Source organism: Dipodomys merriami, unplaced genomic scaffold, assembly GCF_024711535.1.
Source record: "Dipodomys merriami isolate MVZ:Mamm:240054 unplaced genomic scaffold, mDipMer1.0.p SCAF_29, whole genome shotgun sequence".
NCBI lineage: Eukaryota > Metazoa > Chordata > Mammalia > Rodentia > Heteromyidae > Dipodomys > Dipodomys merriami.
Genome location: NW_027204381.1, coordinates 12,955,592 through 12,969,218, shown reverse-complemented (window position 1 = coordinate 12,969,218; position 13,627 = coordinate 12,955,592). Strand labels below are relative to the sequence as shown.

Here is a 13,627-nt window from a genome sequence, read left to right as displayed (position 1 = left end):
AGCGCCACTTCCTGCTTCTGTGGCGCTGAGAAACCGAACCCAGGGGCTCTCGCATGCGAGGCCAGTGCTCCACCACGGAGCCAGCTTCCCACCCCGGAGCCCGGTCTGTCGTGTGGTCTCCACTACCCTCTCCCGCAGGGCTGCGCCCCACCCCTCTCCTCCCGGTGGGGGAGGAGCTTCCCGTGGGGGCGTGGCTGGGGGCGAGGGGGCGGTGTAGCCGCGCACAGGTGCGGGCGAGGGTGGCGGGGCGGGACAAACCGGGCAGGCCACACCCTGAAACTACCTGCGCTGGGAGGAAGAATGAGAGCGAGAGCCGCCGCCGCCGCTGGCCGGGCGCGCTGGGCCTGCCCGGGGATCCGACCCGCACTGCGCCCCTGCCCCGCGCCCCCCGCCCCCGGCGGGCCATGGGAGCCAGCTGCCTGGAGAGACCACACCTCTGACATCCACGTCCCGCCACTATGAGGAGCGAGCGGACCCGCAAGGCCTCAGGGGGCCCGAAGGACTTCGGCGCGGGACTCAAGTACAGCTCGCGACTGGAGGTGGGTGTAGGCGAGGGGTGCCCAGCTGGGCGCGGACCCTCCGGTCCCCTGCGCGCTCCCTCCTGCCCCCCGGGCCCGGCGCGCGGGGCCTGGTCTCGGCCAAGCTCCACTCCCATTGCCCGGTGTGGTGGTCCAGGCCTGGGCGCACAGGTGGAATTTCCTGTTTGGCGGGTTCCTGGCCGCTGGTGACCGGGAGGGGCCGGTTGGACTTTTGGTACGGGATCTGCCCCCACGCTGGCCACCTTGGAGGCGAGAAGGCGCCGGGCCTTGGAGACTATGAACCGCGCTACCCGCCTTCCTGTCCTCCTGATTCTTTCCCTGATTTCACAGTAGGGGCTCCTAAGTGCGCATCTGAAAGGAACTGGGGCGCAGAGCCTCAGGATCGGCGAGCGTTGGAGACTCGTCTGTCCTCAGCCTCCTCTTCCTGTTCCACATCGGAATCCTTGCCAAAGACCAACTGGTTGACCGGAGCCCTGGCCCACAAGAGAGGGTAGAGCTAAGGTCTACAGGGCTCGGTTAGCCTGGGCTTCTCCCACGGGGAGTGGAGACCCCCATAAGAAGGTGATTGTGTGACTAGACGTGTAGGAGCACGTGTTCTCCTTCTGGATGATACTGAAGTAGGGAAAAAACAAAATCCCTTGAAAGTTCTCAAAACCATGACATCTTACTCTACAGGAGTCACTTCATTGAAGGACACACCTAGATGCACCCAGGGTCCAAGGGCAACTAGCTACAACTCTATCCAACAACACCCCAGGTTTACTGGAAAGGAAGTGAATGTGCTCCCATTGGCAGGGCTATTCGGTGAGGGCTAGATTTGGAATCTGTCTCAAATCCATTCTTCTTCTTCAATCAGGTTCAGATTTTGGGACTTTTGTGAGTCATCATCACACACAGCCTTTGAGATGGGCTAGTTGTCTCTTCCACTTTTCCGGAAGAGGCTAAGTCCTCTGCCCTGCTGTGAGCCACACTCTCTTCCTTTCTGTAATTGGGGTGTTTGTGAATTCTTGATAATTGCCTACTTGGGGCTTTGGACTCCTGCCTCCTCAGCAGGCAGTCTATTGTTTGGTGTTTGTTATTTCTGGGTTGTTTTGCTCCCCTCCCTCTAAGTTTGCCCTTCCTGACTTCCCTTTCTGCCGTGCATCTGCTGACAGTGAAAAGTGAGGCCTCTTCTGGAAGGTACAAGCTTCTTCTCCCCCCCACACACACCCCAGGCCAACCTGGGGCTCACCTCCTCCTCTGACTCATCACCTGTAAGCAAGCCCTCACTTTCTGTTCCTCTTGCTCTCTGTTCATTTTCTCCTCTTCTGTGAAACTCATCCTCTCACCCTGCCATTGAGGGGCTTTCTTCCACTTCACTCCTGTCATTTTCCTTCAGTGCTCACTGTCTTTTTCTCCTGCTGAGCTCCCTGAACCCACTCTGTAAGTATGTAGTTTATTGTGGGAGGAGGGGGAGAAGGGGAAGATAGAGGAAGGGCTGGGAGTGGAGCCCAAAGAACAATGTGGTGTAGTTGTTTCCTTTAAAGAACTTAAGTTTGGGGAGCCATGCAAAGACGCATTTGAAGTTTGAGGTGGGCCAGTGTGTCTAGAAGGAAGTCACTTTCATTTCTCCAGGAAGTCCTCACAAATTTCTCCCCAGAAATCCCCACTCCCCACCTCTGTCTGTCTCTGTCTCTCTGTGTCTCTGTCTTGTTGCCTGGCAGTGTTTGTTTGCAGGTGGGGTCTGTAGACTCTGCCCTGGGATTTTCTCTGACCAGGCTATGTGATGCTACCTCAATCTGCCAGCAGAGCCCTGACTTAAGGGATGCTGGTGCTTTGAGTTTTTGTTCCCTGTTTGTTTCCATTCCTTCACCCCTGATTGGTAGTTATTATCTCTGGCTGCTCCTATCCCAAGGCCTCTGCCCCAGCTCCAGCCCCACAGCTTCCATCAAGTGGGAAGTGGTCCCATTGTTCTGTGATCTCCCAAAGCCTCGGGGTTTGGCTGCATGTACAATGTCTGGGGATTGTGCCTGCGTGTGAGCAGGTGTGCAGGTTCTAGTTGTTTTGGTAGTAATGAGAGCTGGGAAGCCTGCCTCACTGAGTGGCTTAGGTCCCTATGGACCCTTTGTGGTGTCTATGAAGCTGCTTTGACATCTACATCTACAGTCAGCCCTGATTTCCAAAGGCAAAACTCAGTGTCCTCTTACCCTATGCAGACTGGAGTTGGTAAATCTGAGGCTGTGGGATCAAAATTGGTGTCAAGGTCAATGCTGTAGAGTTCTAGCTATTCAGAATTTTGTGTTAGTCAAACATTCACTTATTCATTCAGTCGCTCAATCACACAACAGTATCAACCCACTGAGCATGTGCCAAGTTCTGGGAAATTGCTGTGAGAAAGATCCCAGTCGTACAGTCAGTGCCTTCAGGGTTACCCCATGAAGTGTAGACTGGAGTCACATTCAGTGTCATGAGTACAAGATTGGCAAAGCCCAGTTCAGGCACTTAGGAAGACAACAGTCCTACTCGGGTTGGAAGTGCCAGGGAAAATTGGACTGGAGGTATCTGATATGATGACCGAAACAGGCAGCACGGAGCCAAGGCCTAGAGCTGCTGTAATCTAATATCTAATTTTTGTAAACCTCAGTTTTTCTGGCTCTATAATGGGATGACATCTATGTTCCAGCTTTGCTGCAAAGATTTAAAGGGAAATTTTGCATGAAAGCCCTTTGTAAGTTACAGTGTGGTGTCCAGATCAAATTATTTGAATTGGGTTTTGAGACCAACAAGAAGGTGATATAATATTACCAGGGTGCAAGACAAGACACTGAGAATGCCAGTTATCAGTGATGCTCTCACTTTATTTCATTTTTTTTTTATTATTTTTGTCGGTCATGGGGGCTTGAACTCTGGGCCTGGGTGCTTTCCCTGAGCTCTTCAACTCAAGGCGAACACTCTACCACTTGAGCCACAGTGCTACTTCCAGTTTTCTGGTGGTGAATTGGCGATAAGAGTCTCACAGGCTTTCCTGCCCAGGCTGGCTTTGAGCTGCAATCCTCAGATCTCAGCCTCCTGAGTAGCTAGGATTACAGATGTGAGCCACTGGTGCTAATCATCCCTCACTTTATAAAAGACATAGTACTGTTTCCAAGGAGTGTTGAGGAAATCATCCCAGCAATGAGCAATCTAGACTCTCTCTTCTTGTGACCTTTTCCTTCCCTTCTCCAGCTTCAATGGAAAGAGCTGACAGACATTTGTACATCCCTTTTTGTTTTCGTGTGTGTGTGTGTGTGTGTGTGTGTGTGTGTGTGTGTGTGTGTGTGTGCGCGCGCGCACGCGCGCGCTGGTATTGGAACTTGAATTCAGAGTCTCATGTTCTTGTTTGATCTTTTTACTCAAGGCCGGTACTCTACCACTTGAGCCACAGCTCTACTTCTGGTTTTTTGCCTTCTCTTCTTTTCTTTTCTTTTCTTTTGTGGTTTGTTATAGTTAAGAGTCTCAAAAACTTTTCCACCTGGGCTGACTTTGAACCACAATCCTCTCAGATCTTAGCCTCTCGCCCCAGCTAGGATTCCAAGCATGAACCACCAGCAGCCAACTTCATTCTTGTTGTCTTTAAGCATGTATGCAGGGCTGAGGGAGGCAGGGAGGCAGTGAGCCACAACAGTCTAGGAGTGCTGTGCAGGTGAGAACTCTCAGGTTCTTTTGCCAGGGAGCTTTAGAAACCCTTCCTTCTTCCAGTTTCTGGGAACATGTGGAGGTTCATGGTTGCTGCTTAGTAGGCATGAAGCCTAAATCACTGAATGCCAGGAAAAATGATCAAAACTAGGTTTGCTCAGAGCCAACATGGTAGCTGAAGTGTCATATCACAGGCTGCAGAAGGAGAACCAGTTTTCTCTCTCACTGCTGCTAGCTGCTGTGGCCAGTGGCTTCTGTCCTCCATTGCACTGTGATCCTAACGTTCCCTGTTGTCTGTTCCTTCTTTGGTCTGTGGTTTTGCCCACACCAGTTTGTGTTTGGAAGGGGAGGGAGAATGTGCCAGGGTCTCTGAGGAGCCCAGATCCCAGGGCTCCGTCAACAGCCCTAGGTATCACTGCCAGGACTCGAGCTATTGCCCGATAAGTCAATACAGCTGCCCCTTAATATTCAGGATGCCTTGTGAACAGGTGAGTCTGATGTGCGCAAGTCCCTCATGTAATGCTGCAGTCATGCGTTGTGTAATGATAGGGATGCATATTAAGAACTTTGTCACTAGGAGATCTGGTTGATGTGTGAATATTGTAGTATTGTTACACAACTTTCATGATGTAGCCTGCTGTATACAAGGCTATATGGCATACACCATTGTATATGTGGTCCTTGTTGACTGAATATTGTCATGTGGTGTGATTGTTTGCATAACATGTAATGTGATATAAACAGTTGCTATACTGTATTGTTTAGGAGATTGTGATATGAAGAAAGTCTGCACCTGTTTAGTCAGATACAATATTTTTATTTATTTATTTATTTTTATTTTATTTTATTTTTGTTGGTCATGGGGCTCGAACTCTGGGCCTGCGCACTGTCCCTGAGCTCTTCAGCTCAAGGCTAGTGCTCTACCACTTGAGCCACAGTGCCACTTCTGGTTTTCTAGTGGTTTATTGAAGATAAGAGTCTCACAGACGTTCCTGCCCGTGCTGGCTTTAAACTGGGATCCTCAGATCTTAACCTCCTGAATAGCTAGGATTACAGGTGTAAGCCACCAGCGCTTGGCTCTTCTTTTTTTTTTCTTTTTATGTGCTACTATTGAGGTTTGAACTCAGGGCTTGGGTGCTGTCCCTTAACTTTTTCACTCAAAGCTGGCACTGACACCTGAACTACAGTTCCCACTTCCTGCTTTTTGCTGGTTAATTGGGCATAAGAATCTCATGGACTTTTCTTTCTGGCTTCAAACCTCAATCCTCAGATCTCAGTGTCCTGAATAGCTAGAATTATAGGCATGAACCACTGGTGGCCAGCTTTATTTTTACATTATTTTTGCAGGACTTGTGCATTCTACGCCAGTGCTGTACCACTGACTTACTCCCTCAGCAACACAATTAAAACTTTTATTCATTTCTCAGATGTAGGACCCACAGAAATGGTGTGGCAACTGCTGTCATTATTAACCTTTTATAGGTGAGTGAGAAGGATGAGGGATAGACAGGCTGAGCAGTGTGCTTGAAGTCAGACAGCAGGGTGGTAGTTCTATCTAGGTTAGAACCTAGTGCATTGGCTCTACTGTATTCTACCTGGACTGTGACATGCAAAACAGATCTGCATGCCCAGTAGGCCCAGAAAGAGACGGATTACTCAGGGTAAGAATTTAGTTTATTCATTATTTTTCTGTGTGATTCTGAGCATGAGATGGGCTACATTTTATTTTATTTTATTTTTATTTTTGTTGGTCATGGGGCTTGAACTCTGGGCCCGGGCGCTGTCCCTCAGCTCTTCAGCTCAAGGCGAGTGCTCTACCACTTGAGCCACAGTGCCATTTCTGGTTTTCTGATGGTTAATTGGAGATAAGAGTCTCATGGACTTTCCTGCCCAGGCTGGCTTTGAACTGCAATCCTCAGATCTCAGCCTCCTGAGTAGCTAGGATTACAGTTATGAGCCACCGGTGCCCAGCTTGGGCTACATTTTATAAGTGATTAAGTAGCATTGAGATGATGAGGATGAAAACTTCTGGGCTTCTCAATATACTCATCCTAGATGTCTGTGGTAAGAAGGGTCTTTAGCATTGGCTTATGGGCAGTGGTTGCCCTTTTGTCTTTGTTTCGTCTTTGTTTACGTGTGTGTGTGTGTGTGTGTGTGTGTGTGTGTGTGTGTGTGTGTGTGTGTGTATGGTGTTGGGGATTGAAGCCAGGCCCTCACATGTACTAGGCAAGTACTCTATCCTTGAGTTATATGCCCAGACTTCATCAAGGACTTTTCTTTCTCCTCCTCCTCCTCCTCCTCCCCTTCCTCCTTCTTTCAAAGACTTTTCTAGAAGCAGATCCCTACTAAAGATTCTGTCTTAGGTGTACATACGTCTTTCTTACTTTGCCCATTTTGTCTGTGGTTAGTGATACATGGGGGTTTTCTCTGGAATCCTTGTGATATGATAACTGATTAACTGGTCAAAATTTCGACTTTGTTCTTTCTCTGACCCACTGATGATGCTGAGGTGGTGGTGGTGGTAATGATGGCGATGGAGGAAGAGTGGAGAACATGAACATCCTTTCTCCTCTTCCTTAAATATGAGTATGATTATCTAAGTCCTCACTTAGATACTAAGAAAAATGTTTAGTTTACAGACAAGAAGACTTAAGCTCAAAGGGCTTGTTCTGTACATGGCCCAAAGGCAGTAAGATGTAGAGCAAGAATCCAAACCTTGATCTGTGGGACTTCAAAGCCAAGGAGCTTAACCACAATGCTATTATAAAACCGTATTCCAAATGGGACGGTGTTTGATGAATTCATATTCCCAGCAAAATCCCAGAACACATCATTAGACATAGTTGGGAGCATATAAAAAAATAAGAGGGTAATGATCATCAGGCGCCAACACCAGAGTCACCTTGCTCCGAATTTGTCTGGTTTCCCTTTTGATGAGGTTATTTAGGTAGCAGACTAGGAGCACAGCTGGAGGTATGACTTCAACAAGGCTTTTAACAAAATGTAGCTTTGTTTATTAAGAATATGATTACAGCTGGGCGCCAGTGGCTCATGCCTGTAATCCTAGCTACTCAGGAGGCTGAGGATCTCAGCCTGCGTAGGAAAGTCCGTGAAACTCTTTATCTCCAGTAAACCACTAGAAAACCCCAAGTGGCGCTGTAGCTCAAGTGGTAGAGTGCTTGCCTTGAGCTGAAGAGCTGAGGGACAGTGCTCAGGCCCAGAGTTCAAGCTCCACAACCGACAAAAAAAAAAAAAAAAGAATATGATTATGAAATTATGGTGGGCATTTTAAGCTGAAAAAAACTACTCAGCCACTCAAGCTGACAAATCAGGTTATTTCCATTTCTTGCACTTTGTTCCACTGCAGACAGATATGTATTTATTTATTGATTTATTTTTTGTGCTGGTACCAGGGCTTGCACTCTACCACTTGAACTATACCTCAATAGTCTCAGACTTTTCTGCGAGGCTGGCTTCAAACTGTGTTCCTCAACTCTCAGTCTCCTGAGTAGCTAGGATTATAGGTGTGAGCCATGGGCTCCTGGCTTAATTGCATGTGTTTTTGTCTAGTGTGTGATGGTGGTGTGTACCAAGTCTTTTGTGTTCAGGGGAAGGCATAGCAGTTTGCTGTCCGTTGGGCATGGTGGAAAACTTGATAGCTGGAGGACCTGAGTCCTACTAGGTTTGTGTCTGACTGAGCCTCAAGAGGGTCCCTTCAGGTGGTTGCCTGAGGCTGCCCCTCACTTCCTCCCAGGTTCTATGCCACTTCCTCTTTGGTAAGAAATCATATGAAGACTTGGAACTTTTGCTTCTCTGCTTTGTAACTGACAGTGAGATGGGAGGGAAAGGTCCATACCTTGGATGCTCTAATGATGAGTCAGTCAGAAAGAGCAGGACAACACACATGATTGGCTGCTGTGAACAGACTATCCCCATCTGTGTTAAGACACACACAACACCACCCTCAGTGAGAGAAACAGGCTTGTGTTCTACCACTTGAGCCACAGCTCCACTTCTGGCTCTTTGGTAATTAAAGATAAGAGTGTCACAGATTTTCCTGCTTGGGCTGGCTTCAAACTGTATTCCTCAGATCTCATACTAATTCCCCCGTAGTTAGGATTACAAGAATAAACTACCTGCTTCTCACTAGATTTGAATCCCAACAAACTGGGCTATCATTTGGATTGTAAGTGTCCCCTCAGGGTACTTGTGTGAAAGGCTTGGTCCCCCGCATGACTCTACTGGGAGGTGGTGGGAACTTTTTTATTTTTATTTTTTGTTGGTTGATGGGCTTGAACTCAGGGCCTGGGCTCTGTGCCTGAGCTTTTTTTGTTCAAGGCTCAGGGATCTACCACTTTAAGCCACAGCACCACTTCTGGTTTTTTGTTAATTGAAGGTATGAGTCTCGGATATTTCTGCTCAGGCTGGCTTTGACTGTGATCCTCAAATCTCAGCCTCCTGAGTAGCTAGGATTACAGGCATCAGCCACCGGTGCCTGGCTAGGGGAACTCTTAAAGATGGAGCCTGGTTGAAGGTGTGTGTGTGTGTGTGTGTGTGTGTGTGTGTGTGTGTGTGTGTGTGTGTGTGTGTGTGTGTGTGTGTGTGTGTGTGTGTGTGTGTGTGTGTGTGTGTGTGTGTGTGTGTGTGTGTGTGTGTGTGTGTGTGTGTGTGTTAGTACTGGGACTCAAACTCAGCGCCTGGGTGCTGTCATTGTTCAAGGCTAGCTCCAGCCACAGTTCCACTTATTTATTTTTGTGGTTAATTGCAGATAAGAATCTAGCAGACTTTCCTGCCCAGGCTAGCTTTAAACCATGTTCCTCAGATCTCAGTCTCCTGAGCAGCTAGAATTACTGGTGTGAGCCACTGCTGTCTGGTTTGGTTGGAGGTCTCTATGTCTTTGCAGGCTTCCCCTTTCTCTTCTTCATGTGTCCAGCATGAGATAAACAGCTTGGCTATGCCACATGTTGCCATCATGATGTCCCAGCCCAGGCCCAAAAACAATGGGAGGAATTGGTCATAGACTGAAACCTCCAAAACTATGAGGCAAATAAGCCTTTCTCTTTATAACAACTTCATGTATTTCATAATAATGTCGGAAAGCCACACAAATGATGGCTGCTACCATACCAAAAGTCTTCTATGCATATATACACATGTCTATGTGGATTTTTTTTTTTTTTTTGGGTCCGGTTCTGGGGCCTGAACTCTGGGCCTGAGCGCTGTCCCTCAGCTCTTCAGCTCAAGGCTAGAGCTCTACCACTTGAGCCACAGCGCCACTTCCGGCTTTTTTCTTTTTGCTTATGTGGTGCTGAGGAATCGAACCCAGGGCCTCAGGCATGCAAGGCAAGCACTCTACCACTGAGCCACCTTCCCAACCCTGGATATTTGTTTATATGTGTGCATATGTCCTCCCCCATGTGGAATTATAATGTGAATTCACTTTTTAACCGGTGATGTGAGTTGTAGCTGATTAATTCATCAAACATTTATTAACTGTCTCAATCTATGCTGGGACTGTAGAGTTGAGACAGCCCTTCTTCTCACCTCCTCCATCACGCTGAGCATCTTGGGGGTGGTCTCCTGGAGAGTTCTCAGATCAAGTATCTGATAAATCATGAAGGATAAGAAGTAGCCATACTATCTACTGGAAATAGTTGAAAAGAAAAACTGAACATATATATTCCTGTCTTTATGTCATTAATAATACAGTATACCAAAAATTATATTCACAGGAGATTAACCCTGATGGCCAGAGGCTTAGAAAACATTTTGTGATAGGAAGAATTGAGTTTGGTTAGCAGACCCAGAGTGTGCATAAACACTAACATGCGTATTTCCAGCTCTGCCCTGAGCAGGAGAAATTGTACTGGTTCTGTTCAATGCTGAGTTTTGATGGCTTTGGGAAGATGGGATGTGAGATGCTTCCTGTCCCAGTCTGATTCTGAAGGAAGAGTCCTGTAGTACTGTGTTGTAATTTTGGGCCCAGGGACTTCCAACCCTCCTCCAGGGATGGAGTGTTCCTTGTTTGATTTTTGGCCCTTTTGCCATGGTAGCTTCTTAGATTTGTAGCTCAGTGAGGAGTCTGGGAGTCACAGATAGACTCTAGACAATTCTCAGAGGTTCCATAGATGGGCCTTGGGCTTCTCTAATAAATTCTGCAGATCTCTGGGTACCTAAAAGGAGAATGGCACCTACACATCATGGAATACTCCTCAAACATAGAAAGGGATATTATCCATCTTTTTATAGACACAGTGGCCTGGATGATTTTCTAGGGAACTATGCATCGTGAAAAAAAACCCTGTAGTCTAAATCTTACATACTGTATGACTTCAGTGTTAGAACAGAACAAATCTAGTGTTTTAGGAACTGAGGAAGGTGGATAATGAAAGGGAGTGGGTCTGGTTCCACAGGCAGTAGGAGACCTCTTGTGTTGAAGCTATTTATAGTCTTGACTGATAGTGGATACTGAAAACTATACTAATGATAGACTACACATGAGCACATACACATGAGTACAAGGAAGATAGAGAAATTGAGTCAGATCTGTGGATTACATCAGTGTAATGTCAATATCATAATAACAGTTGTATCAAGTATTGCCTCTAGGGGCGGGGGATGAGACTGGGCAAAAGATACAAAGAACCTCCCAGATTATTTCTTATAGCTTTTGGGAATCTCTATTGATCTCAATAAAAATTTCAGTAATAAAAAATATACTTGCCCCTAGATTAGAAACAGGCTCTGTGAAAAATCTAGAAAATGAATGGAAAGATGTTCTTGTTTAGTTTCGGATGGATCTGTTGGGTTCTGCTATTGCTGATGATAGCTCAGGACAGGAAGAAGGTAGGATGGTTGGGCTGGAAAGAGGATCTTTGGCAAACAAGGCTAAATCTTCATGAACGTCATGGATTCAAAGAGCTAGAGATAAGAATTCTTTAGCAAACTGAACTGAGAGTCAAGAGTGAGGAGAGGAAGAGACCAGGTAGAGTCCAAACTTGGATTTGAGGCTAGCCAAGTTTGATATAGAGTGCTTGAGGGAGGTAGAACCCTAGAGAATACTTATAGCATTCTCTCCCCTTCCAAGGAAACAAAGTTTTGGAAACTGGAGTTTCCTAGATTGTCCCAGCCTGATGTAGGAGGTTACCTAAAGCTGAATATGAATATTTATCTGAATATAGATATCCATCAATCACCTATCCATCCATCTCCTAGCATACTTGAGGACCTATTTTCCATCTGCAGTAACCCTCTCCCCCTAAGAAAAACAGAAAACAAACAATGGAGTGCTAATCTGGGAAGCTAGAAATGGAAGGAGCAGAGAATGGGGCAGGCGAAGAGGCCTTTCTGGGGCAGGTAGATTGCACCGACTCAGCCCTTCACACACACTGGGCCTCTGGGAAGACCTACTTCTAACTGGTGTCATCAAGGCCCACGCAGACTTATACGGTCATGGTTTTTGTTTAATCTTTGAATCCCATTTATTTTCCCTCCAGGCTGGAGGGAGGACTGGATGCCTGGCTTTGGACAGATGGATGGAAGGTGGGTGGAGAAGACCAAATCAAAGGGAGATAGTATGTAGGCCCTGTCATTAGTGGGAATTGGATAATTATGTTCCATAGCTGCTCCACTTAGAATGCCATAAGGGATCATTAACCCAGTTTTAAGAGGGAAAGCCTGAGGTAGTATTTGTCCCAAGGGCTCAGGGTTTGCAGGTAGACCCTTCATCTGGGTCATATCCATCCCACCCTACAAAGACTAAGAGCAGTCCTGTGTCAGGAGTCCTCCCTGCAGTGTAGACTTTGTCTCCTTGGAGGCAGGATCTTGTGGCATCTGTGTGTGGCCCCTATCCTGAGGCTGTGTGGGCAGTGCCCTGGACTTCCCTAAGAGTGGGGACAGATCAGGAACATAACACATGTCAAGCTGGGCTACTTGATGGCAGAGATTCTTTCTGTGTTGACAGAGTACCTTCAGTTGGCCCCCTGAGGGACTTGCCTTTATGATCTGAATAAGTTTGGAACCTTTTGGTTAACTTTATTCAGCGAGAGCTGTTGGCCGCGGGTCAGCTTTCTGTTCCCCTGATAGACTGCAGTTACACATAGGTAGAAAAATGTGGATCCATTGGTTGCTGAGTGGCTCATGCCTGTAATCCTAGCTACTCAGGAGGCTGAGATCTGAGGATTGTGGTTCAAGCTAGCCCAGGCAGGAAAGTCCATGAGACTTTTTTTTAAATTTGATTTTATTGTCAAGGTGATGTACAGGGGGGTTACCAGTTACAAACATATGGTAATGAGTACCTTTCTTGTTGAACATTGTTACCCCTCCCCTTGTTTTTCTCCCACTTTCCCTCTGCCCATCCATGAGACTTCTTCTTCTTCTTTTTTTGTTGGTTGTGGGGCTTGAACTCTGGTCCTTCTGGTCCCTCAGCTCTTGAGCTCAAGGCTAACACTCTACCACTTGAACCACAGTGCTACTTCCAGTTTTCTGAATGGCTTATTGGTGATAAGAGTCTCATGGACTTTCCTGCCTGGGCTGGTTTTAAATCACAATCCTCAGATCTCAGCCTCCTGATTAGTTAGGATTACAGGCATGAGCCAATGGACCTGGCTTTCCATGAGACTTTTATCTGCAATTAACTGCCCAAAAAATAGTCAGAAGTGAACTGTGGCCCAAGCGATAGAGTGTTAGCCTTGAGCACAAAAGCTCAGGGACAGGGCCCAGGCCCTGAGTACAAGCCCCAGGAATGGTAAAAAAATAAGAAATAAAAATCAGGATCCTTCTTGTATCCTGGTTGGATCCCAAAGCCATATCCATTTCTCAGCAGCTCTGTCTGGTGGGGAAGCTAAGGAATGTGACAGGGTCAAAGGGCAAGGATGAAAGGGCCAGGAGGCAAATGGGTAGAGAGTCCTCACCAGCTTGGAGAAGGAGCTGGGAGTATGTGCTTTGGAGGAAATTGGTGACAGCCACAGGTGTGGGGTAATGCTATAATCTATAGTAGGAGGGTCCCCAGGGCAGGAAGTAAAGCCCAATCCTGCACAGCCAGTACCTTGCATCTCAAATAATGGTTTAAAATAGACATGCTGGGACTGGTCCACCTAGTAGCCTCCTCTCCTGGTGATGGGAAGTGGGTGAGCCAGCTGCCTGGGAACTGGAAAGGGCAGGTGCAACTTCGTACTCTTGGCTTCCTAAGAATAACCTGAGAGTTGGATTGTGGCTCAGTTGGTAGAGTACTAGCCAATAAACTAAAGTGTCAGGTAACCAAATCAAGTCCTGGTCTCAGATCTAAAAAAAAAGAAAAGAAAAGAAAAGAAAAGAATGACCTGAAGTTCTTTAAAAAATGTCTAGATCCTCAGATCTCAGCCTCCTGAGTAGCTAGGGTTGTATGCATGAGCTACCAGCACCTGACTAGCTACTCAGGAGTCTGAGATCTGAGG

The 13,627-nt window shown here is 47.0% G+C and overlaps 1 protein-coding gene across 1 annotated transcript in view; it reads left to right on the top strand.

The window, feature by feature from the left end:
* Positions 1–275: 275 nt before the first annotated feature.
* St14 (ST14 transmembrane serine protease matriptase) overlaps positions 276–13,627 on the top strand; it is a 42,086-nt gene continuing 28,734 nt past the window's right edge. Inside the window, exon 1 of the mRNA XM_070038362.1 lies at positions 276–539. Coding sequence (XP_069894463.1) covers positions 459–539 — 81 coding nt within the window. The 5' untranslated portion in view covers positions 276–458. The remainder of the gene's footprint in view (positions 540–13,627) is intronic.